Here is a 27215-nt window from a genome sequence, read left to right as displayed (position 1 = left end):
CCGTGCTGCTCTGCTACGTGTTTTCTGTTATTTGGGGCGAGTTGCGCATTCCTCACACGATTTGAATGTCATGCGGAGCCCTGGGGGAATCCTTAGAAGAGTGGGACATACAACAAGAAATCTGGAGGAGACTTCTAGCAATGACAGCAATCAGGCTCCAAAACACTCTTCCAAATTATGAAAGACATAGGGAAAAAAATCCCGACTGCTTTCAAATGAGAGCCTCATAAAATTGTGAGTGATTACAGGATTTTATATCTGTGACAGCTAAGGATCAGACACTCACAGACCCAAGAAGGGCTGCACACTGCCTTCTCATCCTTTACTGTGGAAATCTGACTCACACTCCCTTCCTGGAGCACCTTGTGGTACCTTGTACTAAGGACAGGAAACTAAGGTCCCAACCTGTTCTGCCCCCACCCCCTCAAAACAATTTGGGTCTGTGTTAAACCCAAGATGTCCAGTTCATATTTCAGTGTCAGCTCAGCGTTTGCACACAAGATTGTTATGAATATAGAAACATAGGACTGAAAGGACTTCTGGGATGGCTGGAGGCATTGACCTCAGCCACTCCCCAACTTGCTGCCATGCATTTTATTCCACCACCATTTTCAGGCTGCCAGTGTAATTTGAAATCCTGCAGGTTCTGAAGGGCCAGCAGGACAGGCTAGCATTCCCTGTAAGTTTTAACCTGTAACTAAAGCAAAATATAATCTCCAGATCCCAGAGTTATGACAAGATCAACGAAATTATTAACAAGAAAAGGAAGCTTGAAGGAAAGGGAAGCCTTCATGCCTCCAGGAACTGAACACACATCTAGAATAGAAATAGAAATACAGGAACTCCCGTAAGGTTCTGCACCCCATGCTGTAATGGTGGCCACTGTGCTGGCTACCTCATTATCTGCCAGGAAGGTGACACTAATAAAATACATGTCAGAGAAACACTTTCATGTGGTTGATTAAATCTAGCACTGGGCTGATGACTGAGCTTTATGGTCCCAGTAATAAATACACATACTGACCACTCTCTTTAAAAGTGACATTTTGAGACTGGAACTTATTTAAAGCAAAATGCACTAATTTGTGGATTACAAGTTGTGTAGAGACATGAATAGAAGAGCATTTGCAACACCCATGGCATCTCACATAGCTCAGACTACACGGCCCCTCTGTAACTCCCAGTAAAAATCCTAAGAGCAATAACACGAAACATTCACCACATTCAGACACTTCTCCGGCCCTGCCCATTTGTCCTCAGCAAAGCCAGCCTGGGAAGCCCAGCTGGGTCCCCAACACAGCCGTGCAGCATGCAGTCATTAGTGCCATCTCCACCCTGAATGCAGTACAAGGGACAGAGCCTGGGCCGAACTGCCAAGGGTCCTCCTGCGCACATCCCTGCACGGCTGCACAGAGCCCCGCGCCCCCGCGGGAGCCCGGCGCCCCTGCAGCCCGCTGACTGCACCGGGGCCGATGGCCGGTGCCCGATGGCCGGTACCCAGTGCCCGATGGCCGGTGCCCAGTGCCCGATGGCCGGTGCCCGATGGCCGGTACCCAGTGCCCGATGGCCGGTGCCCAATGGCCAATGGCCGCTGCCCGATGGCCGGTACCCGGTACGCTCCGCCGCGCTCCCGACGAGCGGCCGCGTCCGAGGTCCCCGCACCGCCGTGAGGCACCGGCAGTGGCGGGCCGGGCCCGGGAGGGGGCGCGAGCTCCGCGCCCTCCGCGTCCGGCGCTGCGCTCCCGCTTCCGGTCGGCGCGGCGTGCGCAGGATGGGCCGTGGGCGTCCCGGCGCCGTGAGTGACCCCCGGGCCGCGAGCCACCCCCGGGCCATAGGGACCCCCCGGGCCATAGAGACCCCCGGGTCGTGAGCGACCCCAGGGGCCCGCTGCCGCGGGGAACGGCCCAGAAAGCCTCAGCCCGGCTGCTTCGGAGAGCGAGGGAAAGCGGAAGCTGGGGCGGAGAGGGATTCGACGGTGGCGGGCTCTGCTGTCCCCTCCCCTCGAGGCCTTCTTGGCGGTGCCCGGCCCCGCCATCCCGCGCCGGGGGGCCCGTGCGTTTCTCGGGATGCGATCGATGTTGGTCGGAGGCGACAGCGCCGTGTCATTGTCCCAGCAGGTCCAGGGCACCGGCGGCAGCAGCGCCGTCAGCAAGTGCTCGGCGGCAGCGCGGGGCTATATCCAGGACCGGTTCCTGCGGCTTCTGGCGGGGCGGCGGCGGCGGCGAGCGCCGCTTATCCACCGGTGAGGAGCGAGCGCTTCGCAGGACCTTCAGCTGCTCCCGTGGCTGGGCCTCTGTGCCCGCGGGGCACGGGAGGGGATCTCGGCCTCTCGGACTGGGAAGGCCAGGAGTGACAGCACAGGGGGAGGAATGGCTTTAAGCTGAAAGAGAGTCGGTTTAGGTTACACATCAGGAAGGAGGTCTTCCCTGTGAGGGTGGCGAGGCCCTGGCTCTCGGGTTGCCCAGAGAAGTTGTGACTGCTTCATCCCTGGAAGTGTCCAAGGCCAGGTTAGATGGGACTCGAAGCAGTCTGGTCTAGTGGAAGGTGTCCTTGCCCATGGCAGAATGGTGGAACGAGAGCAGCTAAAGGTCCCTTCCACCACAAGCCCCCATGCTTGGAGCTGTCAGTTGGGCAAGGCATTTTAGGCAAAGTACACAGAGTGGAAGAGTGGCAACGTGCAGTGCACTGTCTCACAGTCATGTAACCTTGTTAGACTATTAGTATAAAGTTACATGGCTTCTGGACCAAAACTGAATGCTTTGTCCTGAGCAAAATACATCAGACTGGTTCCTAACGCCAGTGTTCAATGCTGCTGAAAACTTCGTAATATTTTAAAACATACTGATAATGTAATAACATCAATAGTTTTCTCATTAATTCCCCAGTGTATTACAATTCCTGTAAGGTATTTGGTGGCTCTGGGAAGCATTATCTTTTGAGTCAGTGGTATCTGACCAGGAGGACTTCTCCAGAGCTTTGTAAGGCACAAGAATATTTTAATGTATGTTTGCAGAGGGCTCTAGGCTGATGACATTGTGGAATTTACATAATTCGAGGTGAGTAGTTTAATGCAATCCAAATTACTGAATAGCCAAAGGAGTTAAGTTCAAGGGAAAATCAAAAGTGGTGGTCAAGCAGCGGCTTGCAGGCCTATGAAGATGGGGGTAGATCATCAAGAAACCTGCATTGACTTGTCACACAGCATTGGCATGCTAAGCTGAATTCACAGGAGGGGGTCTGTATTGCATTTATCAACAATTTTGGGGTGTCTTAGACTGTGTGGTCCCTGTTAGGTATGAAGATGATAACGTGCTTGTTAAAGGGGTGATAAGGGCTGGAATATAGCCAGATGGATATAGGATGAAACTAAAAGAGAACGACAGGAAACTTCAGTCCATGCCAGACTAGGGAAATGGTAAATACTTTCCAGGAGTTAGTCTGACTTAGTTCTGTTTATTCAAAAACCAGAGAACAGAATTCCTCTCCTGACTTTGCTTTTCCTCCCTTTTTTGTTGCCTTCTCACTACATTACCAGACACTCATTCATTTTGTTGTTCCGGCATATGGTTTGGGGCAGGAACTCGGGTATCAGCCATCTGCATTGCTAGGGAGCATCCTCACTGTCTAGATTCATGCATTTTCATTCAGCAAATATTTACTTATGCAAAACAGAACAGGTCCAGCTGGGATATCTGCATGTTTTTTCTGGGTTATTCATTGTCTTGATGGTTAATACGCACACATTGCAGGAGATCTGTATTTATTACCAAGCTCTAGAGGTGACAGTACAGTGCACCTCCCAGTGCAGGTCTGTAAACAGGGAATTACTGGGTAAAAGCTCAGAGGAAAAAAAAAAAAAAATCTTTATTTTTTAAAATTGAAGTTTCCAGTGCTGGAGAAATCGGGTTCCTGGACAGTGATTACAGCTGAATTTTTTTCTACAGGGGTTATTACATCCGTGCCCGTGCTGTAGATCACTGTGTTCATGATTTCCTGCTGAAGACACAAAGCTTACCCAGGACACAGGTACATTTTCTCTGGGGCTTCTGGCATCTCTAAATGTGTGTAAAGTCTTTCTGGCATCTGGGCAGAACTCGTTAGTGCATCTGTTGGGATCCATTCCCAGCAGGGCACAGAAATCTGACTGTCAGTACTGTGGCTGTCCATGTGTCACTTTGGCAGAAGTATCTGGGAGCAGGCAATATCCACACAAAATTATTCTGCCTCTTGCAGAAGGTTGCCTGATTTTGTCACTCTACAGATGATATTTAATATTTTTCACACCTAGATGCTCAAGATGCTGCTACAGTTGAGTATAACTTTTTCTCTTGAGTATAACTTTTTCTGATACTTTCTTTGCAGATCCTATCTTTAGGTGCTGGCTTTGATTCCTTATACTTCCGTTTGAAGGACATAGGTCTTCTGCATCACACTGTGGTATATGAGGTAGATTTCCCAAATGTGGCATGCCAAAAAGCTGCTCTGATCAAAGGAATGAAAGAGTTGTCAGCACTGGTGGGAGACACTGGAGGGGAAGGATTAGGTATGGCATTCATGAAAGATTTCTTTTTGTACAAAATGTTTAGAAGAAGTAAGCATAGCTTCAGCCTTCAAAAAACAAGAGATTATGGTAGGGGAACTATGTAATTTTAGATGAAAAGGATGTTCATTTCATGAAAAATGTTGAAACAAATAATTTGTAAGTATTGGGAGATAACAAGAAGCCAGGATGGATTTGTCAGGAGCTGATTGTATCAAACCAAGGTCAGGTTTTTTCTGTTGCAATTTCTGAAAGGGTGTGTCCCACTTGGAGCATACTGGTCCAAAAACAGTGGCAAACTGTAGTGTGTCCAGTGGAAGGTGATGAGGATGATGAAGTGATGGAGCAGATGATGTAGAAGGTGAGGCTGAGAGAACTGGGTTTGTTCAGCTGTATGGGGAGGAGTTTGGGAGGGAGGTGAGTCTTACAGCACTCTTCAGCTTACCTATTGAGAGAGGTTAGAAAAGACAGCACATTTTTCTCGAAGGCATAAAGCAAATAGTCAAGGGACAGTTGAAAGTTGCAAAAAATGGAAATTCCACTGGTGTATAATGAAAATGTTGGGGGGAGATTGCTCCACATGAGTAGTTAAAAATGGGAACAGATTGCCTAGAAAAAAATGGTAGTAGAAAGGTGATGGAATCTTCAGCCTGGAGATAGGTCTTGACAGGACAAAGCTTTGAGCAACATGACACAGATAATTGCCATGAGGAAGTATGACTTTTAAATGTCCCTTTCACCCTAAATGGTACAATGACTTATGGGCTTGATGAATAAGAGAGAATATTTGACTCTTAGGTGTCTTGACAGTAATAAAACATTAGTTGTTATGTCTCCTGATTTTTTTTGCCCTCCAAGGCAGGAGAAAATGAGTCTTGTGAAACTACTGCAGAATATTGTACGAAGTGCTAAGGAGCAAAAGGAGGAATGTAAACTATGTGGATCACTAGAGGTTTCTCCTGCAACTGTTTTCCTCCAGGATTTCCAGTAATGCTCTAGATGATGTGCTGTAGAAGATGAAATGTCATAAACCTGCAGGAAACGTGGAGACTTGCAATAACATGAATGAGAGTAGGAGGTGGACAAAGTACGCAAATGGTCTGCAAAACATGGAATGAAATGCAGTAGGGATATATGTAAGCCACTGCATTTAGGTGATACTAATCAATTTAAATAAAGATGGAAGACAGCTATAGAGTGTGAGTTCCTGACTCCCAGGTCTTAGTGAGTAGCTCTTCCATGAGCTTATTCATTTTCTTCCTGAATCCATTCACATTTTTAATACTGGTGGAATCCTGCAGCAAGGATTTCTGTCCATACCAAGAATCTTCAGGTAGTCAAAGGAAGTTGCCAGATAGTTGGAAATACACTTTTCTCTGTGTGCAGAGGTCAGCAAAGGATGGGTGGGTGGACAAGTTAGAAGAAATTAGAAAGGAACACTCTGATGGATGTCTGAAGAAGGCCATTTTGCCTCTGGCAGTGTATGCCTTTGAGAACAGTGTAGGTTAACTGTCCTCAGGACAGATACAGCTGTTGGGTTGCAGAGACAGAGTAGGTGATTTCTAAAGATAATTTACAGATTGCATTGTTAATGATGTAGTTTTGACTGAAAAGGTCAACAGGCCATAACTTATCATATTCTGATGGGGTACAGAGGTATGCTAATGCTTGCAGATCATAAACTGGAACTTATTTCTGAAGATGGTGATCTGTGAGTCAGGTCCTGGTGTTTGCCAAGAGCTAGCTTGTACTAGCTAGTTTTGGGACTCGATGCCATTATACAGAAAGGAAATCTGTTTAACAAACAAACCAACCAAGCCTAGGAAACCTGAGAATGATTTTCTGATTGTGAGGGAAACCACTGTAATTCTATCAAAGCAATGGTGCTTTCTTAGCCTAAAGTGAAAGATATATAAATGAGAGCCCTTTAGCTTTGATTTTGAATTACAGTAGTTCTATAAAATTCTCTTAAAGTAAATATAATAAAGCTTTGTTGTTATAGTAAGTGTAGTAATTCTGAGAAATCTGTAGGTGAAATTTGCATTAGGAATAATGGAGTTTTAGACCTGCAGTTAATGGATCACATGGCACTATCTCTTCATGGGTCATATAGTGATGGGGATTTTCTTGTACGTGTTCCAGAGAAATATAGTTAATGAACATAGACTTGTGAGTGATTGCCTGTGGTAATTGCCTCATGATTTTCATGTTTGTCTCTTTTGGTCTCAGTATTGCAGCAGCACCGTAGTGAGGTTGTATCATTTTTGTCTCCCAGGAGCCATTACCTTTTCCGCAGTGGATTATAAATTACTGGGAGTGGATTTATCAGAGCTGTCTGAGCTGGAGAGAACCCTGGAGGAAGCAGGACTGAGCAAGGAAATCCCCACCCTCTTCATCGCAGAGGTGGTGCTCACCTACATGGAGAACACCAGGTCAGCTGGGTTCTCCTCTCTTACCCAGTGGTAAAAGGAAAACAGCAAGCTTCTCTCTGAGTACAACTCGTTAGGCTCAGAGAGCTGTTATCTTGAAACTAAAGCCTTGGGAATTCTGTGATTTCTCAAATAGCTCCCTACATTGTAAGTATGATGACGTAATTGATGTCCACATGATATCCTAAAAGGAAAGAAAAAAAGAAGAAAAATCTCATATAAGCAACTTTGAGGTTTTTGTTGTTCTCATCCCCTGAATTGTCTGCAGATGGGGAGGAGATGTTCAGCACAGCACTCTCATTAGAGTATTGCCATTTGTCAGGATGCCTTAATAGCAGCTTTATGCTGTTGCAGGAAGATACACTGCATCTGTCGTATGATGAGTGAGCCCTCAATTTAATTTCTTATGCACAATCTCCCAACAGGTCAGATGCCTTGATTCAGTGGGCAGCAGAGCATTTCCCTCAGGCATGCTTCCTGGTGTATGAGCAGGTACACCCAGAGGACCCCTTTGGACATGTCATGCAGCAGCATTTCAGCCAGCTGAACACGGCACTGCACTCGCTGGCACAGTACCCTGACTGTGAGGCACAGCAGAGGCGCTTTCTGGGGAAGGTGAGCACCTGTAGCTCTAGGGCATGCATGAAGCATGATTTATCTGAGGATGACTGGAGCACTAAGTGCTTGGTCAGTTATGGGTTGAAGCAAACAGGGCTGAGGCTGAGGTACTGCTTTCTCTGGTAGCATGACTCGTCATTAGAAGGTGCTTCCAACTGGCTTGCTGTTGAGTTCTGCAGTTGCAGGGTCCAGAGCAGAGAAGCTACAGTTACCAGGAGCCAGCATGGGACACCAATGAGACAGGCTTCTGCTCCGGAAACCATTTATTCAGCATGGGAACAAACTCAAATCCAGAGATGGAGAGCCCCAAATAGAGGCAGGGTGATGGGTTTTGAGGGACAGAACCAGGGTGGAGTTCAAGGTCAGGGACCACTAGGAACACAGCAAGGGAGAAAGCTCAGGGCCTCAAACCCAATCAGAACTGGGTTGCCACCCTACGGGGGTCTAGGGTTGGGGCAAATGTTCCAGGGCTCACAGGGCACGTCCCCCGAGGCAGAGGTTTTAGAATTCACACTAGCCTGGCTTTACAGCCATGCCTTTCACTTTAACAATGCTTATCTGAAACAAAATCTTTGCCTCCCTGGGGCACCTCACAGCTTGCAGCCTTCTGTCTCATATGGGATTAATAGGTTCCTCTGAGACTTTTGATGTAATAAATGAAGTTTTTAAGAAATTTACAGATGAGAGATCTATTTTCACCAGTTTTTGGGGTGCTCTTGCTTTAGCTAGATGGTCTTAGTAGCTCATGCAGGTATTTAATTTAGGGTCTTTGTTTTCCTGTGGGAAGTGGGTTTCTGTCCTTTGAGAGGTGATAACTTTGAGGGATATGTCTTTCAGGGCTGGACTGAGTGCAGTGTCATGGATATGAATGAGTTTTTCTCCCGTTGTATTCCAGAAGATGAGCAGCAAAGAGTGCAGACTCTGGAGCCTTTTGATGAGTATGAGGTAACCCTCCATTATTCTGAAGATCAGGGACCTGGCTTTGATATCATAAGGTATATGCAATTTCTTATGGTTGCAATTCTGTACAGAGCTGCTGAGGCACAGGTGTTCATGGAGGCAGAAAGGACCTTGGATCAGCTTAGTTAACATAGAGGCCATGGGGAGCTCCTGGCGAGGCAGCATGGGAAGAAGGCTCTCCTTGATCTTAGAGGAGGAGATCGTGTTCCTTCCTTCCTGTGGGCAGTCTCTCAAGGAGACAGGCTTGTCATAGCAAACTACCTGGTAGTATAAAATAAGTTATACATGCTAAAAGTTGGCATGGATTCAAGGGACAATTACTTTAATGAAAGAGAAATCCATTAAGGATTACTGAATACATGTACACCTGATGTGCTGTTCCTGACTGCAGCTGGTTGAGAGCATTCCTGGGCAAAGCAGATGCACTTGTCCTGCTGTCTTCCATTTCCATAGAGTACTTTATTGTTTATCATTGTTGGATACAGGTTACTAATTCTGGGTATTTTTTGGTCTGACTTTGTACAGTCATTCCTGTATTAATGATTGAAATTCAACTACGACTCTGTTCTTTGCCGTTTTTATGTTAACTGCTGGCAAAGTCTCTGACTATTTGAAGTCTAGAAGTGAATATAAGTGCAAGATAGTAACTTTGAGCTAAATATCCTGTGAAACTTACTAGAAGTTTCCCTTTCAATTTTATGGTTCTTTATTTATAAGTCTAGATATCTAATAACTGTAGTATTAAAACAATTGAACGTGCTTGAATTTATTTTGCCAGCATGGTAGGATCTGCTCTGCTATATGAATACAAAAGTGGTGACTGAAAGTGGTGGCAGATTTGCTAACTGGTTTAGAAATGTCTGCTGGAATTGTAGGTCAAGGCCATTGCTCATACAGTGGGAAGGTAAAGACTTGGTATTGTTTTCCTTACAAAGGAGGAATCCAAGCTGGAAACATGCACAGGAGTAAATGATGTGGTAACAGAGAGTTCTACAATTAGCCTTTGTGAGAAAGATTAAGTAAGATCCAGTTCTTATTGTAAACAAGCTTGGTCAAATTGGGTAAGAAATGTAAAATAGACACCCAGTGTGGAGGGAGAAGATTTTTAGAATAATTTTCTTAGGGACTAATAGTGGATTCTTCCATTTTCAGTATTTATATTAATTTCTGGATGTCACTTTTCAAAAGGTGCTTTTTACTTCTAATATGGGTTGGAGCAATGAAGCTGATAACTTGCGTTCTCGTGCCTTTTAAATCCATGTTTATGCTTGCTAGTCCCATAGTTGGCTGAATATATCCCACCCCACGGGAATGAACACACTCAATTCCCTAATATCCATAAACATCAGAATGAACTCTCTCATTGCTGCTGGCTTTCTGTACATTCCTTTTGCTTGTGCTTATGCCTCAGAATGTTTCCAAGGCCAGACTGAAAATGATGTTTTATTGTCCAGCACCGACCGTGTCGCACCTTTTAAGATCTGTGATTTATTTGGAATCCTTTATATTCCATGAACTTTAAGAAACTTTAATCCCCTCATATAAAGACCTCACTCTTATGATCAGAACTGAGAGGCATAAAGAGAAGCTGATTCCAAGAAGAAAAACTTTCCCACACAACATATAGTTAAGCTATGGGATGCATGTTAGGCACATTAAGAATTTATGTGTGTTCAATGAGTAGATGGGTAGGTTCATGGATGAAAAATCCATCAAAGATTGTTCAATACAAAGCCACAGCCTCTTGCTTAGAAGATCCATGGGCTGTAAATTTTTGAAAGTTGGAGTGAGAAAGATGTTTACCCACCAGTTCTTTCTCTGATTCTGCTTTACCCCTCTGATTTTGACCATTGATGGAAACAGTGCTAGGCTGGATTGGTATTTGATTTGGTCACCCTGTCTGTTCTGGGATCCTTACTACTGTTTGCTCTAAGATTTTGAAGGGGATTATTTTTTTTGGTTCTTCCTTTCTTGGTTTGCTTGTTAATTTATTTTTTACTTTGGGGTTGCTACAGGAATGGCATCTGAAATGTTCTCATTACTTTGTGTTGGCTGCATCAAAGGGGATGGAACCTTCCTGGACTCCTTTGTTACCCAGTGTGACAGGTACGCACCAAGTAGTTTTCACAGTGTTCTTTTGTCTCATGTAGGCGTCTCTGAGAGGTTTTAGGAGACGTTGAAGTTCTGGAAGGGGCAGACGGGATGCAACTGTCTGGTAGCTTTCTCCACTCCTGCACAATAGTTCTGCTGTCCAAACCAAGGCCAGGGCTATGGCCTAATGCTGCTGGTTCTGATCACTTCTATTCTTTCAGTTTATTGAACCTCTCAGTCTGAACAGCTTGTAATTTGTTCATACATGAGCCCCTCCAGTGCATGGCTGCAATGCCAGCCTACCTGCTTCTCCTCCTGCTTTTGGGATCTCCCTTTCAAATTTATTCCTGCTTGCCTCCACATACTCTGAACTCTTCTCTCTGAACTATTCTCTCCTTCCAGCTCCCAAAGGTTGTTCTGTTTTCTTTATTGCCCTGTCCAGCAGACCGCTCAGGAGCCTGACATGAAGCTGTGCTTTACTTCATTATCCCTTGTGGGTGCAATTATACCTGTCGTATTTCTGTTTCTGAAATGCTTTTAAATCTCTATATCACTTTTTTTAGATGAGAGGAAAGTGGTACAGCTGGAGAAAAGCCAAGACCAGGGTTGTGTTTCCAAGATAAAAAGGATTTGGTGGCAGTAGCAGTCCAAGAAATTCCTGGTTTTGACTGCTTGCTTCCTTTTTCAGGGTAAAAAGCAGAAGGTTATTTTTAACCTGTTTTATATAAATAGTGTTCACAGTATAGCACCACAAGTAGTTGTAGCTTCAAGAGAAAGTTGAAATCTATGTTCTAGGGGGCAAGCAAAGCAGCTGAAAAAGGATAGGGCAGGGTGTCATTCCTGAGGCCAACAAGGCCACTGAATCCATGTGTTGTGTTTCAATTAGATTTGAAGATGTTGTGAAATTGAAGTTAAGTGAATGTGGATGAGATTTAATGTATTGTGGCAGTCACTGGTCTGTATATAATGTACTGATGTACTGATTGTCACTGGTCCTTGGGTTAAATCCTTGAAGGCTCCTAAAGGTATAATATGTATCCTTAAATTAAGAAAAAAAAAATCTAATATTTGCTTAACAGACTTCATTACAGTGAAGACATTTGATTCATTAGATACAGGATTAGGGTCTTTCTGCTGCTGTCTGTGTTGTATTCGAAACGGATAGCAAAAGCCTTCAAAGTCTGGTAAATTGTCCATGCTTGGATATATTTTACTGGGAATGCAAAAGATATGTCTATAATATCAATAAATGCCCCCAGTTATCCTCTCAGATAGACTTAGATCGTGGTAAGTATATTTTGTGACATGAAAAAATTCCTCCATCTTTAAAAATAACTTTTTAAAAAGACATTTAATCCCAAGGAGATGAAATTTCTTGCTCCATCAAATGATAAAGTAGGGTCTTGTACAAAGCAATGATCAGTACAGGCAATTTTTCTGATTATGGCATACAAAAAATGGACTGCAAGCTGCTCCTCCTCCACTTCATCATCTCTTACAACACAAAGATAAAGCCCTTGATTAAAACAAAGAGGACACAAATTCCAAATTGATGAAAATAAAACAATGTGTAGGTGAGCTGGAGTCCTGTGCTGAGAGTTTGCTTCATGCTAAGGGATATAATATTAGGAGAGAAGATACTTAGATAACTGGAAATACTCTCCTATAGTAGGACCATTGGAATTAACAGAATGTTAATTCTGCTTCAGAATGTTATTTCAGTGCTTCTGTGAAGGTAGGATCAAAATCTGGCAAGAAGCTTTGAAACCAGTTTCCAGGTGTTTGTCCTTTTTCTGCTGTTCTTTGCTGTTCATGCCGCCAAATATTGTCTTAATCAGACACGTGCTCCATTTGAAGGTACTGCAGCGATTCATATCTTGCTGCAGCAGTTTAGGACACTTGCTTGGCCAGTCTTACGTCCACCCCATGAAAGCAGTCTCAGAATTGCAGGAGCTGAGTGAGCAGAATAGAAGTTACAGTTCATACAGTAGTAGTTTTAACCATTACATCCTGATTTCTAGGGCATATCAGATAATTTCTGTGCACTGTCAATTTGCTTCTCAATTTTTTCTTGAAAAGATGAATGGTCATCTTGAAAAGGTGACATGGTTAATCTCTTACTTAAGATGTAGTCCTTGGTTTGTATTTGTGTTCTTTTTGGCTTACAGCTCCTCATCATGCTGGTCCTGTTGGGATGGCAGGGAGCGTCCCTGCAGCAGTATGTGCAAGGCTCTCAGGAATTCCTGGCCTGAGGCGTTACGGTCACCACTCTGTTCTTATAAAACCCAACATGATTCTGACCACGGGAGGCTTTGGGGAGGAGGATGGACAGCACTGCCGCATGAGAAATTTCCATCTGCTGAGTAAGCATGCAGGCCACTGGGAAGCTGTCTGTGTGACACAGAATATTCCTGATAAAAGATGGGGTGAGTTCCCATGCCGATGGCAAGTGCAAGGGGGATACCTTTGTGCTAAAAGTGAAAGAAATTCTAAAAAGCATTTAGCACAAATACCTTTGTGCTAAAAGTGAAAAAGTGATGTCATGGCACAGTGATGCTGGCAGTCACAGAGATCTGAAGGTTCTGGTGGCTCAATGCCCCATCCTGCCCTTTGGTCACCACAACCCCGTGCAGCGCTCCAGGTTGGAGGGCAGGGTGACTGGAAAGCTGGAAAAGGACCTGGAGGGTTCTGTTTAACAGTGGTTGATCATAAGCCCAGGTGGGCAAGAAGGCAAATGGTACCTGGCTGATACCAGGCTAGTGTGGTCACAGGCCCAGAGCAGTGATTGTCCTTTTCTGCTGGGCACTGCAGAGACACTTTGAGTGCCATGTCCAGTTCTGTGCCTCTAATAGAAAGAGAGATATTGAGGGACTGGAGTCGTAGAATCATAGAATGGTTTGGGTTGGCAGGCACTTAAAGATCATCTAGCTCCAACCCTCTGCCATGGGCCAGGACACCTTACAGTTGACCAGGTTAAGCATAACCCCATCCAGCATGGTGTGGAACACTTCCAGACAAATGGCAGCCACTTCTCTGAGCAACCAGTGCCAGGGCCTCGCCACCTTCACAGAGAAGAATTTACTCCCAACATCCCATCTAACCATGCCCTCTGGCAGTTGAAAGCTGTTCCCCCTTGTCCTGTCACTGCAGGCCCTTTTCCAAAGTCCCTCTCCAGCTCTCTTGGAATCCCTTTAGGCACTGGAAGGGGTGCTAAGGTCTGCCTGGAGCCTTCTCCAAGCTGTACTCCAGACTTTCTCAGCCTGGTTTCAGAGCAGAGGGGCTTTAGCCCTGTGATCAAGCTAGTGGACTCTGAATTTTTTCCAACAGCTACATGTCTTTATTGTGCTGGGGGCACCAGACCTGGATGCAGAACTCTAGGTGGGGTCTCAGAAGAGCAGCATAGAGGGTGAGAATCATCTCCCTCTACCTGCTGGCCATGTGTCTTTTGATGCAGCCTGGGACGTGTCTGACTTTCTGTGCTGCGAGCACATACTGCCAAGTCATGTTGAACTTTTTGTCTACAAACACCCCCAAGTCCTTCTCCCCAGAGCTGCTTTTGATATGTTCTCTGACCAGTCCGTATTTGTGCTGGGATTGCCTCAACCCAGGTGCAGGATCTTGCCCTTGGTCCTGCTGAACTCCATGAGGCTGGCACAGTCCCACCTCTCCTGTCCAGGTCCCTCTGGATGCCACTTCCTTTCCCTCCAGCACATGACCACACCTCCTTGTCATCACACACAGCTCCTTGTCATCGGCAAATGTGCTGGGGCTGCCCTTGATCCCACTCTCCATGTCACCAACAAAGATGCTAAATAGTGCTGGTCCCTATGGAGACCTAAAGAACAGCACTCATCCCTGGTCTCCACATGGACACTGAGCTGGTGACTGTGACTCTTTGAGTGAGACCACCCAGCCAATTCTTAATCCACCAAATGGTCCATCTGCCAAATCCATGTCTTTCCAGTTTAGAGACTGGATGCTGGGCAGGACAGTGTCAAATGCTTTGTACAAATCCAGGTAGATGATACCTGTTGCTCTTCCTTCATCCACCACTGCTATAAGCTCACTGTAGTAGTGGCCAAGGGAACTGGGAGGAGGGGGGGCTCAGCCTAAAGAAAAGAAGGTTTGGGGGAAACTTCTCTTTACGACTGCCTGAAAGGAGGGTGTAGCCAGGTGGAGGTCGACCTCTTCTCCCAGGAGACCAGGGACAGGACATTCAAGCTGTGCCAGGGGAGGCTTAGCTTGGGTATTGAGAAAAATGTCTCTTAAGAAAAGGGTCATCCATGCCTGGCACAGGCTACCCAGGGTAGTGATGAAGCCCACGTCCCTGGAAAGTTTTAAAAGCCATGTGAAAGTGGCTCTTGGGGACATGGCTTAGTTTTGGCCACGAGAGTGCTGGAGGAATGGTTGGACTTGATACTTTAAGGGTCTTTTCCAACTTAAATTATTATCAATTTCTTGGGAAAACACCTGTATGAACCATGACATTTTGTATCTCCACAGGTGAGAGGTTGTACCATACTGTGTCTTGTCTCTCAGACACTCTGGCCCTTGTGGTAGGAGGACGAACATCGCCATCGAGCACAGGCTTGGGAATGTTGTGGCTGAAATTCCCCAAAACCTGTAATGCTGGCCCAGATGATGTTGGAGTGGAGCTTGTAAGTCTGCAGCCTGCTGCTGAAGCAGCAGCTTTGCGTTGGAGACACAGCACAACTGAAATGACATTCAAAGGTAAAAAGCCTGGAAAGAATGGAAGTGGCTGTAGGTAGGCAGGATCTTGCACTTGACCTTGTTGAACTTCATGAAGTTCATATTGACCACTCCTCAAGCCTGGCAGTAAGAAAGAAATTAAGAGGCTTTAAGATCTCTTCTTGACACTTGAAATACAGTAATCTTTTATTTTGTTATCTATATAATCCCCAGTGGCAAATAGGATTGAAACCTAATGTAATCCATTCTGGAAGACTGATTCTTTGAGATCATCTATGGCTGAAGTTGTGCTTGCTTGATCACACCAGAAATAAGTTTTGCTCTCTCCAAAGGATATTTTTTGGGGATCAGGATCCCTAGCTCTTTATCAAGAAGTCCTTCAGAAGAAATGTTATTTTCTAGTAGCAATTGAGAAACGCTCAGCAGTTGTGAACAGCCATAGAATCAGGTCCTGCAATTGCAAGCTAAAGGTTGGTCTGTTTAAAGATCCTGGTTGTAAGGGGCAAAAACTTAAGCAGTGGCATTCAGGAGCTGAAAGCTGTCCTTTCCTAAGGTGTCCCATTCCTGCAGCTGGCAGGGAACGCTCCAAGGGGAGCAGAAGGGAATTGTTAAGAGGATGTTAGTCTAGTCTGGAGCACACTTTCCATTTGTGGAGCAGTGTTTAATTAACACCGTAGCATTCAGCCTTCCAGTCAGAATTTTACATCAAAAAAGTAAGTGCTAAATGGGTAAATAAAATTTTATTAATAATACATTGGGTTTTCTCTTTGTCAGACTGTATTGTTTAATCTTATTTTTGCCCTGATATTGCTTTGTAGATGAAGAAAGTGACCAACACTGGTATTACCTGAACAATCCATTCCAAGTCAGTGGAAGGACAGGGCATAGTGCAGTGAATGCATGTCCTTGACATCTACCCAAAGTACTATTGCAGCCTTTTTGTCAGCTTCCCTTCTATGCAAACAGAAATTTTTGCTTTTGTGGCATACCATATTCTAACTTCTGTTACCACCTGGTTGTCTGTTTCCATAGGTGAGCAGTACCTGTTTGTGTATGGTGGCCGCTCTGCTCTGGAGCCTGTGCTTGGGGATTGGTTTTTCCTGCACACTCCAGAGCTCTCCTACACTGTGGTAAGAATGTACTCCATGGTGATTAGAGTTAGAGCTGACTTCTAAACACCCAGCTTTTTAGTCAAATACAGTCTCTAGAGAATAGTGGAGGTTGGAAGGGACATCTGGAAGTCATCTAGTCCAGCACTCTTGCTTAAAAGAGGTCTAACTAGAACAGGTTGCTTGGTATATTGTCCACGTGGGATTATCTCCATTAAGACGGGGACAGGGACCCCACAGTCTCTTTGGGTAACCTATTCCACTGCTCAACCACCCTGATACAACAATATGAGGAGGTTTTATGTTTTAAGTGTATCTTTTTCTATGTGAGTTTGTGCCCATTGCCTCTTTCCTGTTGCTAGATGCTACTGAGAACATATTGTCTCTGTCTTCTTTCACCTCTCCCATCATGGGCTTGTCTAGCTGTGAGCTGGACATTTTTGTGGAAGGATACTGTTAGGGACAGTATAAAAAGCTTTGCTACAATCAAAACCACCTCCACATCTGCTGGTTTGCCTCAGTCAACTATATTGCTGAATGTGTCATAAAAGGAAATTACTGAAAGGACTTACTCCCTCATTTACTTACTGGCCACCAGCCTGATGTAACTCTATTTACTACAACTCTTTGAGCCCAACCTTCTATATAGCACAGTTATAGGGTGAGAGATGCATAATTGCAGGAGGCCACAAGCTAAATATGAATAAGCAATATCCCACTGCTGTGGGAGGCCTACACTGTGTCTTCAGATAAGTAACCAGAAATGTTATCTGGTAGACACGTGAATTGCTTCTTCTATTTTCTACAGTGTTTCTAATTTCAGCAGAACTCCTGTAAAAAAACCCAAAGCTGATTGCTGAAAAAGAGGTGGACAGGGTGTAAACCAGCTATACAGAGGTATGTACCAAGAGTGACCAGGCCACATACTTCACAGGAGAAGGTCTTGAAGGTCTTCTAGCTATTAAATCTGGAGAAGATTCAAGATGGAAATAAATCTTGTAATCTCTAAAATACTGCTGCAGAGAAGACCAAAATTGTTCTCAATTTTAACTTTGAGTAGTACAGGGAATCAGCTAGACACTAAGGAAAGCTATTGATCATGAAGCTAGCTGAGTCTGCAATAGACTGCCTAAAGAGGTGAGAAATTCTTGTCACTGCAGACTTTTGGAAACTATTATGTAAGCATCCATCCAGATGATAATAGATAGAGTTTTATTTGTTTTAGGGAAAAGGTATGGACCACGTGGCCTCTAAATTTTTCTCCATCATTTATTTGCTGTGATATTCCTTTAATGTCTGATCCTACATTTTTTCCTTTAGTGCTTGCACCAGAGGTTTTCTTTCTGGATTAGTCCTGCAATTGAGCCTTTTATGCCACTTTGTGATTTGTGCTACTGATCACCTGCTTTGCCGGTCAATGCTTTAGTCCATGTGTTTGTAAACAAACTTGTAGTTCCCAGGGGTATGTCTTGAGCAGAAAGCAGCATGCAAGAATGCAGATAAAGTTACCTCTAATAAATGTGTGTAAAGAAACCCTCTAAATGCTGATTATATTAAATGTACTGGGGGCCAGAGATAGTGTAAATGGAAGCATGTAGCAGTCCCTAGAGGAACCTGTGGAAAAGGTTGGGTGTCAAAAAACTCAGCCACACAGGAGAAGGCATTTAAAAGCTTTGTCATTAAGCAGACACTTAGCTTGGCAAACTTCAGCCTTGGACTTGTGTTTTTTTAGATTGCTGTTGAGGGTCCAGTCCCAGAAAGCCGCCACTCTCACAGTGCCTGCAGCTGGGAAGGAGGTGTGCTGATTGCAGGAGGTCTGGGAGCAGCTGAGCAGCCCTTGGGTTCAGTTTTCCTTTTGAGGCAGCTTGAACATGGCTTACAGTGGCAGACAATAGAGACACATCCTCCTCTTGTCCCAAGGTAAGCAGAAGGCATTCACAGCATGATAAAATAGTTTGATTTGGAAGGGACCTCTTAAAGGCCAAGTAGTTCAACCTTCCTTCAATCTCATTTTGAATTCACAGGTATTCACATACTGCACATGTGCATGAAGGAAAGCTTCTGCTCGTTGGTGGAGTGTGGTTTCATGCATCCTCTGTGCCAGGTGTCACTGTCATTGATTTAATGACTGGTCTCTGCTTGAACTATGTGATTGATGTGGTAAGTACTGAAATTTTTCTTTCAAGTCAAGCAGTGGCCTGTGAAGAACCATGGCAGCTTTATGGAGAGGTCAGATCCCAGCACAGAGAACTTAGCAGTATTAAGGGAGGGAGAGATGGAATGTGCAGAAGACTGGAACATGGAGCTGCTCTGTTTCAGACAAGGGGCAACAGAACTGAAATGGGCGCAAGCATAGTCACTTGAGGATGTCTGTGGAGGAGGGGAGCAGATAAACCAGGGGCCAAGTTAGTGTTTATGGAGGTCTTTCGTATAATTTCATTGGGAAATTTGTTGGTGGAAACTGCAGTGTGCTGAAGCTGCTGCCTGAAATACAAGAATAAAGCTAGCGCAGAAATACTGGAAACTCCACTGGAATGTGAAAGTTTCCTGTAGGTTTGATTGAACGCTGAACAGATTGCTCAGAGAGGCTGTCGTATTTCTATTATTGAAGGTACTTGAAAATGGACTGGGCAAGGTACTCCATGGTGTGGAGTACCAAAAAGCTTGCTTGAGTTGAGCCTGCTTTGAACACATGGTCTGTGAACACATGGACTGAATGATGCTTGGAGGGTCCTTCCAACTTTAACTATTTGGTGACATTCTTCTATGAATCACTGAAGAACAGTCATACAGGTGGTGTCACACAGCAGGATTTTGGCATACTCTGGGCAAAACTTGGTCTACATCTCTGAGTAGCCCTCATCTCAGATAATACTGCCTTGAGTAAAAGAAAGACATAGATCTGTTGGATGAAATCCATAGAAGGGCCACAAAGATCATCAATCATAGAGCTGGAGCTGATCTCCTGTGAGGATGCACTGAGAATTGGGATTGTTCAGCCTTTGGAGAAAGAGAGAGGCCTCCGGGGGGACCTTAGAGCCCCTTCCAGTACTTAAAGAGGGGCTTGTAAGCAAGATGGGGACAAACTTTTTAGCAGAGCCTGTAGTGATAGGACAAGGGGTGGTGGTTTTCATCTAAAGGACAGTAGCTTCAAACTAGGTATATGGATGAAATTTTTTATGAACAGTATGGTGAGGCACTGACAAAGGCTGCCCAGAAAAGCTGTGGCTGTCCCAACCCTGGGAATGTTCGAGGCCAGGTTAGATTGGGCTTGGAGCAACCTGGTCTAGCAGAAGCTGACCCTGCCCAGTGCGAGGGGGTGGAGCGAGGTCCTTTTTAAGGTTCTTCCATCCCAAACCGTTCTGTGATCCTATAAGAACGTTTCTTTTGCTTGACATGTTTTTATTTATCTTTTATGTAAAGAAACAACTTCCTTTTGATAACTTTACACATGGAACCTGTCGTTGGTGAAACGAATTTGTGACGGGTCAGTTTTCTATAGTGGACAGCATGTATGCATCTAGTTGACCTTGCAGCATTTTGCTGAGGGTATAAAAGCATGAAACGTGCTTAATTTAATTTAATTGTTTGTAGCAGAAGTTATAAGTGGCCTCATATCCTTTAGATAAAATAGACTGCCCTTGTTGGACAGCAATGAGGATAGGTACAGTGATAGTAAAGTTGTACCTAAAAGAATAAAACTTTTTTGTTTACACTGAATAAGTGGATGCAGATGGATTGGTGTCTTCCTTTCCTCATGAGCTGTTTGCTTTGGCTTAGGTGAAACTGTCTAGACTTTTGAACCTACCAGATACATAGGTAAGCTCTGGAACTCCTTGCCACAGGCCACGAATGCCAAATATTTCCACTGAATCAAAAACTGACCGGCTACCTTCTTGGGAGGAAAAGCATTAAGATTTACGGAGTACAAAGACATTTTCTCTCATTAAAAAAATCACTGGACTGCAAGTTGGTGGGTGGGCGGGTGTCGTGGAGGAGTACACCTCAGCGGTTACTTGTTCCTGTATTCTCTTAACTACCTCTTCTTGCCCACATTCATGGGTAGTACGGTGGACCACGTGAACTCCTGTATGTTCAAAATCTCCTTTCCTGTTTCAGGAGCACTTGGAGTGGCCATTAATGCTACATAATCATAGCAGTGTCTTTCTGCCGAATGAGAAGGAGCTGTTGGTCATTGGTGGTGGTGGAAACTGCTTCTCCTTTGGGACACACTTGAACCCAGAACCTGTCTCGCTAAGCCTCAGCAGCATCCTCATCAGTCACTGAGTGGGACCAAGCAGGGCTGGCTGAACCATGCTACTGCACTGTGGGGAGACATCTATTCACTCTAGGTCCAAAAGCAGCACAATATTTCCTCAAAGGCTTTGTATCTAGAATGCATTTGTGAAGGTGGGATCAGGAGGGACAGTTACAGTAAGGAATTCACACCTCTCTGGCTGTTGCGTTTTTATGGTCTTTGTGTTGCTGTAAATAAAAGTACCTCAGAAGCAGCTGGCAGCAGTAGTCCTTAAAGGTGAAGAACAGTGTGGGTTGGAAGGCACTGTGAAGATCATCCTGTTTCACCTTCCTGCCATAGGCAGGGAAACCTTCCACTAAACCAGGTTACTCCAAGACCCATCCAGTCTGCTGGCCTTGGACACTTTCATGGATGAGGCAACAACAGCTTCTTGGGGCAACCTGCGCCAGGGCCTCACCAGCCTCACAGGGGAGAATTTCTTCCCAATATCCAATCTAAACCTACTCTGTCTCACTGAGAAGCTGTTCTCCCTTGTCCTGTCACTCCAGGCCCTTGTAAATAGTCTCTCCATCTTTCTTGTTGGCCCCCTTCAACTACTGCGAGGCCACAATTAGGTCACTCCAACGCTTCTCTTCTCCAGGCTGAACAATCCCAATTCTCCCAGTCTTTCCTCATAGCATAGAGGTGCTCCATCCTTTTGATCATCTTGGGGTCTCCTCTGGATTCTCTCCAGCAGCTCCACATCCTTCCTGTGCTGGGACCCCAGAGCTGCAGGCAGCACTGCAGTGGGATCTTACCCGAACAGGGCAGAAGTGAGAAATCCCTGCCTCCCCTACTGCTCACAGTGGGGTCAGCCCAGCACACAGGGCTAGGGCATATCCAGCCTCTTGTTCACCAGCATCCCCAAGTTCTTGGCCAGGGCTGTTCTTGATCTCTTTATCCCCCAGCCTGGTTTGATACTGGGAGTTGTCCTGATGACATGGGAGATGTCTCACATGCAGCAGCAGCAGCACTTGGTCTTGTTAAACCTCATGAGATTCCCAAGGCCCTCTTCTTGAGCTTGTCTAGGTCCCTCTGGGTGGCATTTGGTCAGGATGTGGAGCTGCTAGAATGAGTCCAGAGGAGGCAACAGACATGCTCAAAGGCTGGAGCCTGTCTGTTCTGGAGACAGGCTGAGAGAGCTGGAAGTGTTCAGCTTGGGGAGAAGGTTCCAGGGAGATCTTAGAGCCTTTGACTTCAAGAGAGCTGGAAACAGACTTTAGACAAGGGCCTGGCACTCCAGGACAAGGGGGAATGGCTTCCCTCTGCCAGAGGCCAGGGATAGATGGGATATTGGGAAGGAATTATTCCCTGTGAGGGTGGTGAGGCCCTACACAGGTTTCCCAGAGAAGCTGTGGCTGCCCTTTTTGTGGAAGTGTTCGTGACAAGGTTGGATGGGGCTTGGAGCAACCTGGTCTAGTGGAAGGTGTCCTTGCCCATGGCAAGGTGGTGGTATTTGATGGTCATTAAGGTCGCTTCCAACCCAAACCAGTCTGTGACTCCATGATGAGTGTCTGACAGACTGCACATCAGTTGTTGGGTGCAGAGAAATTGTTAACATTTACTTTGTTTGCTTTTCTTCTCTGTTTCTTTCCTCTCATCCAATATTTTTGGAATTTGTTTCTATTTATTAAATTATCTCACCTTATAAGTTTCTCACCCTTTTTTCCTTACTGAATTGCCAGCTGGGGGTTAAAGCACAAGGCCCTTCCCCAGCTCCATTGCCCTTCTCTGGATACACTTCAGCAACCTCAGTGTCTTTATTGTTGTGTGGGGCACAAAACTGAATAGAGGATTTGAGGTCCACCTCACCAGAGCCCAGCAAAAGGGCATGATCTCTTCCATTGTGTCATGGAGGCTCATGAAATTGAGACAAATCATCTATTCAAAAGAGATCTATTTTATGAAGCAGTTAACTTCCTCCTACTCCCAGCAATTACAGGTCCAATGAAAACAGATTTATGATATCAAATGAAATTGTTATGACTTGACTGACTTAAAGAATCCTGAAGGTTTCAGCAGGGCAACATGGAATGCCCGATCATTGTGCCCAAGGCAGCGAGGGCTCTCCCTTGGGCTCCTGGGTGTCACAAAGGGATTTCTGACTGCCCTGTGCTGTCACAAAGAGGGTTCTGGCTGCCCCGTGATGTCACACAGGGGACTCTGCCAGACTGCCAGGCTATAAAAGGGGCACCCCAGGAGCAGACAGTGCTGGGCACAGCAATCTGGCAGTGTCTCTTGGCAGACAGCAGCCTCAGCCTCCCACCAGGGTGGGGCTGGATTTCCATCACTGGGGCCCCACATGTCACTGGGGAGCCTCTTCCCCAGCCTGTGCTGGTGACCTGGAGTACTACAGACAGTGCCATGGGCATCCTCAGCATCTTCACCGTGAGTGAGCTGCTGGCAATCACGATGGTGGTGCTGCAGCTCATCCTGGTCACTGTCATGCTACGGGACAAGCGTCTGTGGGTAGGTGGCCTTCGATCTGCTGTGTGGGCTGGGCTGGGCCGTGTGGCTTTGGGGTGTGTTGGTGTGGCATGCGTGACAGGACAAAGCGGAGTGTTCTGGGGAGCTGCTCTTGTCTCAACCGTCCGTGCTTCTTGCAGAGGATCCGTCAGAACTCAAAGCACCCAAGTGCAGCGAGAGGCCGGCTGGAGGGGCAGAGCGATGTGGACAGGGCACGGAGATCAGCAGACATGGAGCTGCAGTCCCATGGCAGCTCCCCAGGCAGTTCCATCAGCTCCAGGAGCCGTTTCCCAAGGTTCATCCGGAGCTGCCGGGACTCCCGGGCGCTCTTTGAGGAGCAGCGCGAGGAGCTGGAGGCACAGCTAGCCCAGTGGTGATGGGGCAGGGGGAGCGGCAGGGTGGTCCATGCTGGTCTGTATGTTATGCCAAGGCTGCTGGGGGTCAGAGAGTGTCCCCAGTGCCTTGGAGTGGAGTTGGCAAGGCCAGACACATATAAGGTGACAGAAGAGAACAAAACTAAGAACATAAGACAATGCAGCAGGAACAACTCCATGATTCTGGAACACAAAAGATCTGTGGCGATAGCGAGGTTGTTCCCTAGACTAATGGTGATCTTGAATCCCAGTGTATTGGAAAGCAGGAGCAGCAGCTCAATGGAGCTGGAATACAGCAGCAGCACTCCTGCTGGAAGGTTCCTGAGGCAGCTTCATGCCCACCTTCAGAGATACCTGGAAGCCTGGCAGACACGCCATGTTCAGTGCCACCAGTGCTTCGGCATCTGCTTTAAGTCCCAATGGTGGTGGCGATGCTGGACCCAGGTGAGAAAAAGAGTGTAGTAAGAATGAGGGGTAGGGGAGTAGGAACTGCCTGGGACAGCAGATGCCTGGGCCTCTACAGATCCCTCTGTAGAGTCTTCCTGTCCTCTGGAAGATCCTGTTCTCTACAAATTGGCTGAGGGTCCCCTCCTCCTGGTCGCTGATAGAAACAGGACTGATCTCGGTGCTGCCCAGGGAAGCCCCACTGGTGACTGGATACCAGTCTGAACCAGGGACTGAGTTAAACTGTCCCCTACCACTCTCTGGGTCTGCCCATCCAGACCCTTTTTTACAGTGAGCTGTGGATGTGTCCAAGCCATGGGCAGCCAGTTTCTCCACAAGAATGCTTTGGGGAATGGTGTCAAAGGCTTAACAAAAGCTCAGGTAAACATCATCCCCAGCCTTTCCCTCTCCCTCCAAGCAGGTCACTTTGTCATAGAGGGAAAGCTGTGGACAAAACAGTAAACTTCATTGCACCCTTCTTTGAGGGTGGAATGAAGAACCCCAGGAGCTATCAATCTGCCTACCAGCTTTCCCTCTGTGTCTGGGAAGATTCCCACTTCAGTATCTGCTCTTCTTACCCATCTACCCTCAACCCTTTCATCACCACTGTCAGTTCCTAGACAGTCAAAACACTCCCTCATATACAGGGCTACCCCACTGCTTCTCCTTCCTTGCTGAGTCCTTCTGAAGAGTTTATCTCCTCCCAACTCCTTGTGCAACACCAGCCTATTTGCTGGCAGGATGGTGTGAGGAACAGCAAAGGCCTTGACACTCAGCACTGATTGAAACATCCTGGGACTATCAACAGTCTTTTCAGCACAAATCCAAACCACAGGCCCACTGGAAGAAATTGAACTCTTCCTGCCCAACTCAGCATGTTCTCCAGACTTTATTATTCCATGTTGTGTATGTCCTGCTCAGGTCTCACACCATCACAACACATCCTCATCTTTCCAAATAAATGTCTGGGAAATGTCCATGAATCTCCAGAGCTGGGCAACAGCTGTCCTGTGGAGCCTGTGAGGAAGAAGGTGATAGAAGTGGAGGATCTTGTAGAACCAGACAGGAGAAGCAGCTCCATGGGGCTGTGCAGCACTATCACCATTGCTCTGGGTAGAAGTGGTTCCCCAGGTCGTCTGCTTTCCCTTTTTAAAAATGGGGGTTATATCTCCTTTATTCCAGTCATCAGGGACTTAGTACCTAACTACCACGATTTAAAAAAAAAAAAAGATGGATTATGGCTTAGCAACTTCTACTAGCTCCCTCAGGACCTGGGGATGTATCTCTTCAGGTCCCATGGACTTGAGCACATTCAGGTTCCTTACATGATCTTGCATCATATCCTTTCTGTGGGCTCAGGGTCTTTATTCTCCCAGTCCCTGCATTTGCCTTTGTCAACTTGGGCAGCATGGCTGGAACACTTGCCATCAAAGACAATGAGGCACAGAAGTCCTTCCACTTCCACAGAAGTCCTTGAGAAACCTGAGTCTTCTCTTTGTCCAGGGTAGTCAGGTCTCTTGTTTCCTTCTGGAGGGGGCCCACATTATCCCAGCTCTCTTGCAACATAACTATAGAAGCCCTTCCTGTTATCCTCAATATCCCTGTCCCTGCCCTCCGCTTAATCTTCACCCACAGACTCTCAGCTGGCTCCTCGTAGATCCCCAGGCAGAGTTCCATATCCATATCCCCTCCTCATCTTCCTAGCCTGTCTTTCCTAAAAACCCTAAACCCTTCCGTTCCAGTGCTCTAGTCATGGGAGTCATCCCACCGTGGCTCCATGGTATTCTGCTTTCCTTTTCGCTTGTTGGTAATTGCCAGTGCTTGCTTTTATTCAAATGAGAAAATTGCCAAGGAGTTTGGCAAGGAGCTCCTCCCAGCTGTTTGGAGGAGATTAAAGAACCTGAAACTGCTTCTTCTGTAAATCAATAAAGGTGGGATTCTGTATGAAGCTCACGGTTGTAACTAGCCAGTAACTTCCACTGATATTTTAACTATTAAAAAATGTGACTTTTATCATGAGTGTGAGTGTAAAATACAAAAAATTGTTGAGCTTTTTCCATTCCATGAACCTTTTTTTCACACATCTACATCCTAGGGAGGTGTTTGGCACTGCCCCTCACTTTTGGCTCTAACCCTGGGTTTGTGGTGCCAATCCCCTCACACAGCTCCCCCTCCTCGTGGGAGTCCCCACCTCCTGATGTGCAGCAGCCTCAGGTGTGGCCAGTGAGGATGAGGAGGGGGCAGACACTGCTGTGGGGGGAGTGTGTGTGTCACCTGGGCACACCTGTTGCAAAGAGCTGCTGGAGGCTCTCAAGGAGTGATGCTGAGAGCATCCCACAGGAGCTGGGGAGTACTCGCAGCATTGCTCAAAGAAGGCATGTGGGGACAAGCCCTGTGCCAAGAGGCAGCGCTGGAGAGGAGAGCAACACCTGAGCAGGTGGGCTAGGGTGAGGGCACAAGATCTTTTTCCTTTCATCTTTTGATTTCATCTTCCCAGTCCCTCCCCAGTCCATCCCACTGACCCCAGAAAATGGAGGTTTTGTGGGGAAAAGGGTTTAAATTGAGGAGAAAATCTCCTTTTCAGTTTCTGTCTGTGTTTAAATTGAGGCTAAATGCCTTATGTAATCTCCAGTATTTATTAAAATATTTGGAAAAATGTTGAACAGTTTTGAGGTCAATTTTTGTAGTCTAAAAAGCAGTAGCACCATCATCAAAACCCAGAAGTTTTTGATAGTTAAGAGTGAAGCTGTTCTGAATTTAAATTGATATATACTTGATCTGACCATTTTTCTATCTATTCACACAGATTTTAAAAACATTGGAAATCTTCCCCGAGGGATAGTGTTTCATTAACTGTTTTCTATTATTTGTACCAATACCTGTAAATTTGTACAGCTGCAGACTGGAATCTTCTGGATGGATTCTGTGACATGACCAGCAAGATGGAGAATGCCTTCCCCAAGTACTAATAATTGTACTCCTCTAAATACACATTAAAAAGAACAGATACCAGATCTGAACAGCGAGCAGGAAAAGAGAACAAAAAAACCTGAGCTGGGGAACTCCTGGGCTTCCTGTCAGTTTAAGATTGTGATCTTCCAACCATTGAGAAAAGTATCAGGACCTAAGGAATTTAGGGAATCAAATAGAAATAAAATAGAGGGAATTAAACAAAAT

At 45.9% G+C, this 27215-nt stretch overlaps 1 protein-coding gene across 1 annotated transcript; it reads left to right on the top strand.

The window, feature by feature from the left end:
* Positions 1 to 1820: 1820 nt before the first annotated feature.
* On the top strand, positions 1821 to 20968 carry LCMT2 (leucine carboxyl methyltransferase 2). Its single transcript, XM_005526650.3, has 13 exons — positions 1821 to 2242; positions 3945 to 4026; positions 4363 to 4543; positions 6816 to 6972; positions 7395 to 7584; positions 8425 to 8532; positions 10563 to 10653; positions 12807 to 13064; positions 15142 to 15369; positions 16381 to 16478; positions 18190 to 18377; positions 18482 to 18617; positions 20577 to 20968. The coding sequence occupies exons 1-13, from the start codon at positions 2067 to 2069 to the stop codon at positions 20742 to 20744; spliced, it is 2061 nt and encodes a 686-aa protein (XP_005526707.2). The 5' UTR covers positions 1821 to 2066; the 3' UTR covers positions 20745 to 20968.
* Positions 20969 to 27215: the final 6247 nt, after the last annotated feature.

Source organism: Pseudopodoces humilis, chromosome 2 (assembly GCF_049639895.1).
Source record: "Pseudopodoces humilis isolate 2021_Gansu_Grassland_sample_001 chromosome 2, ASM4963989v1, whole genome shotgun sequence".
Classification (NCBI taxonomy): domain Eukaryota; kingdom Metazoa; phylum Chordata; class Aves; order Passeriformes; family Paridae; genus Pseudopodoces; species Pseudopodoces humilis.
This window is presented reverse-complemented; position numbering and strand designations above follow the sequence as displayed.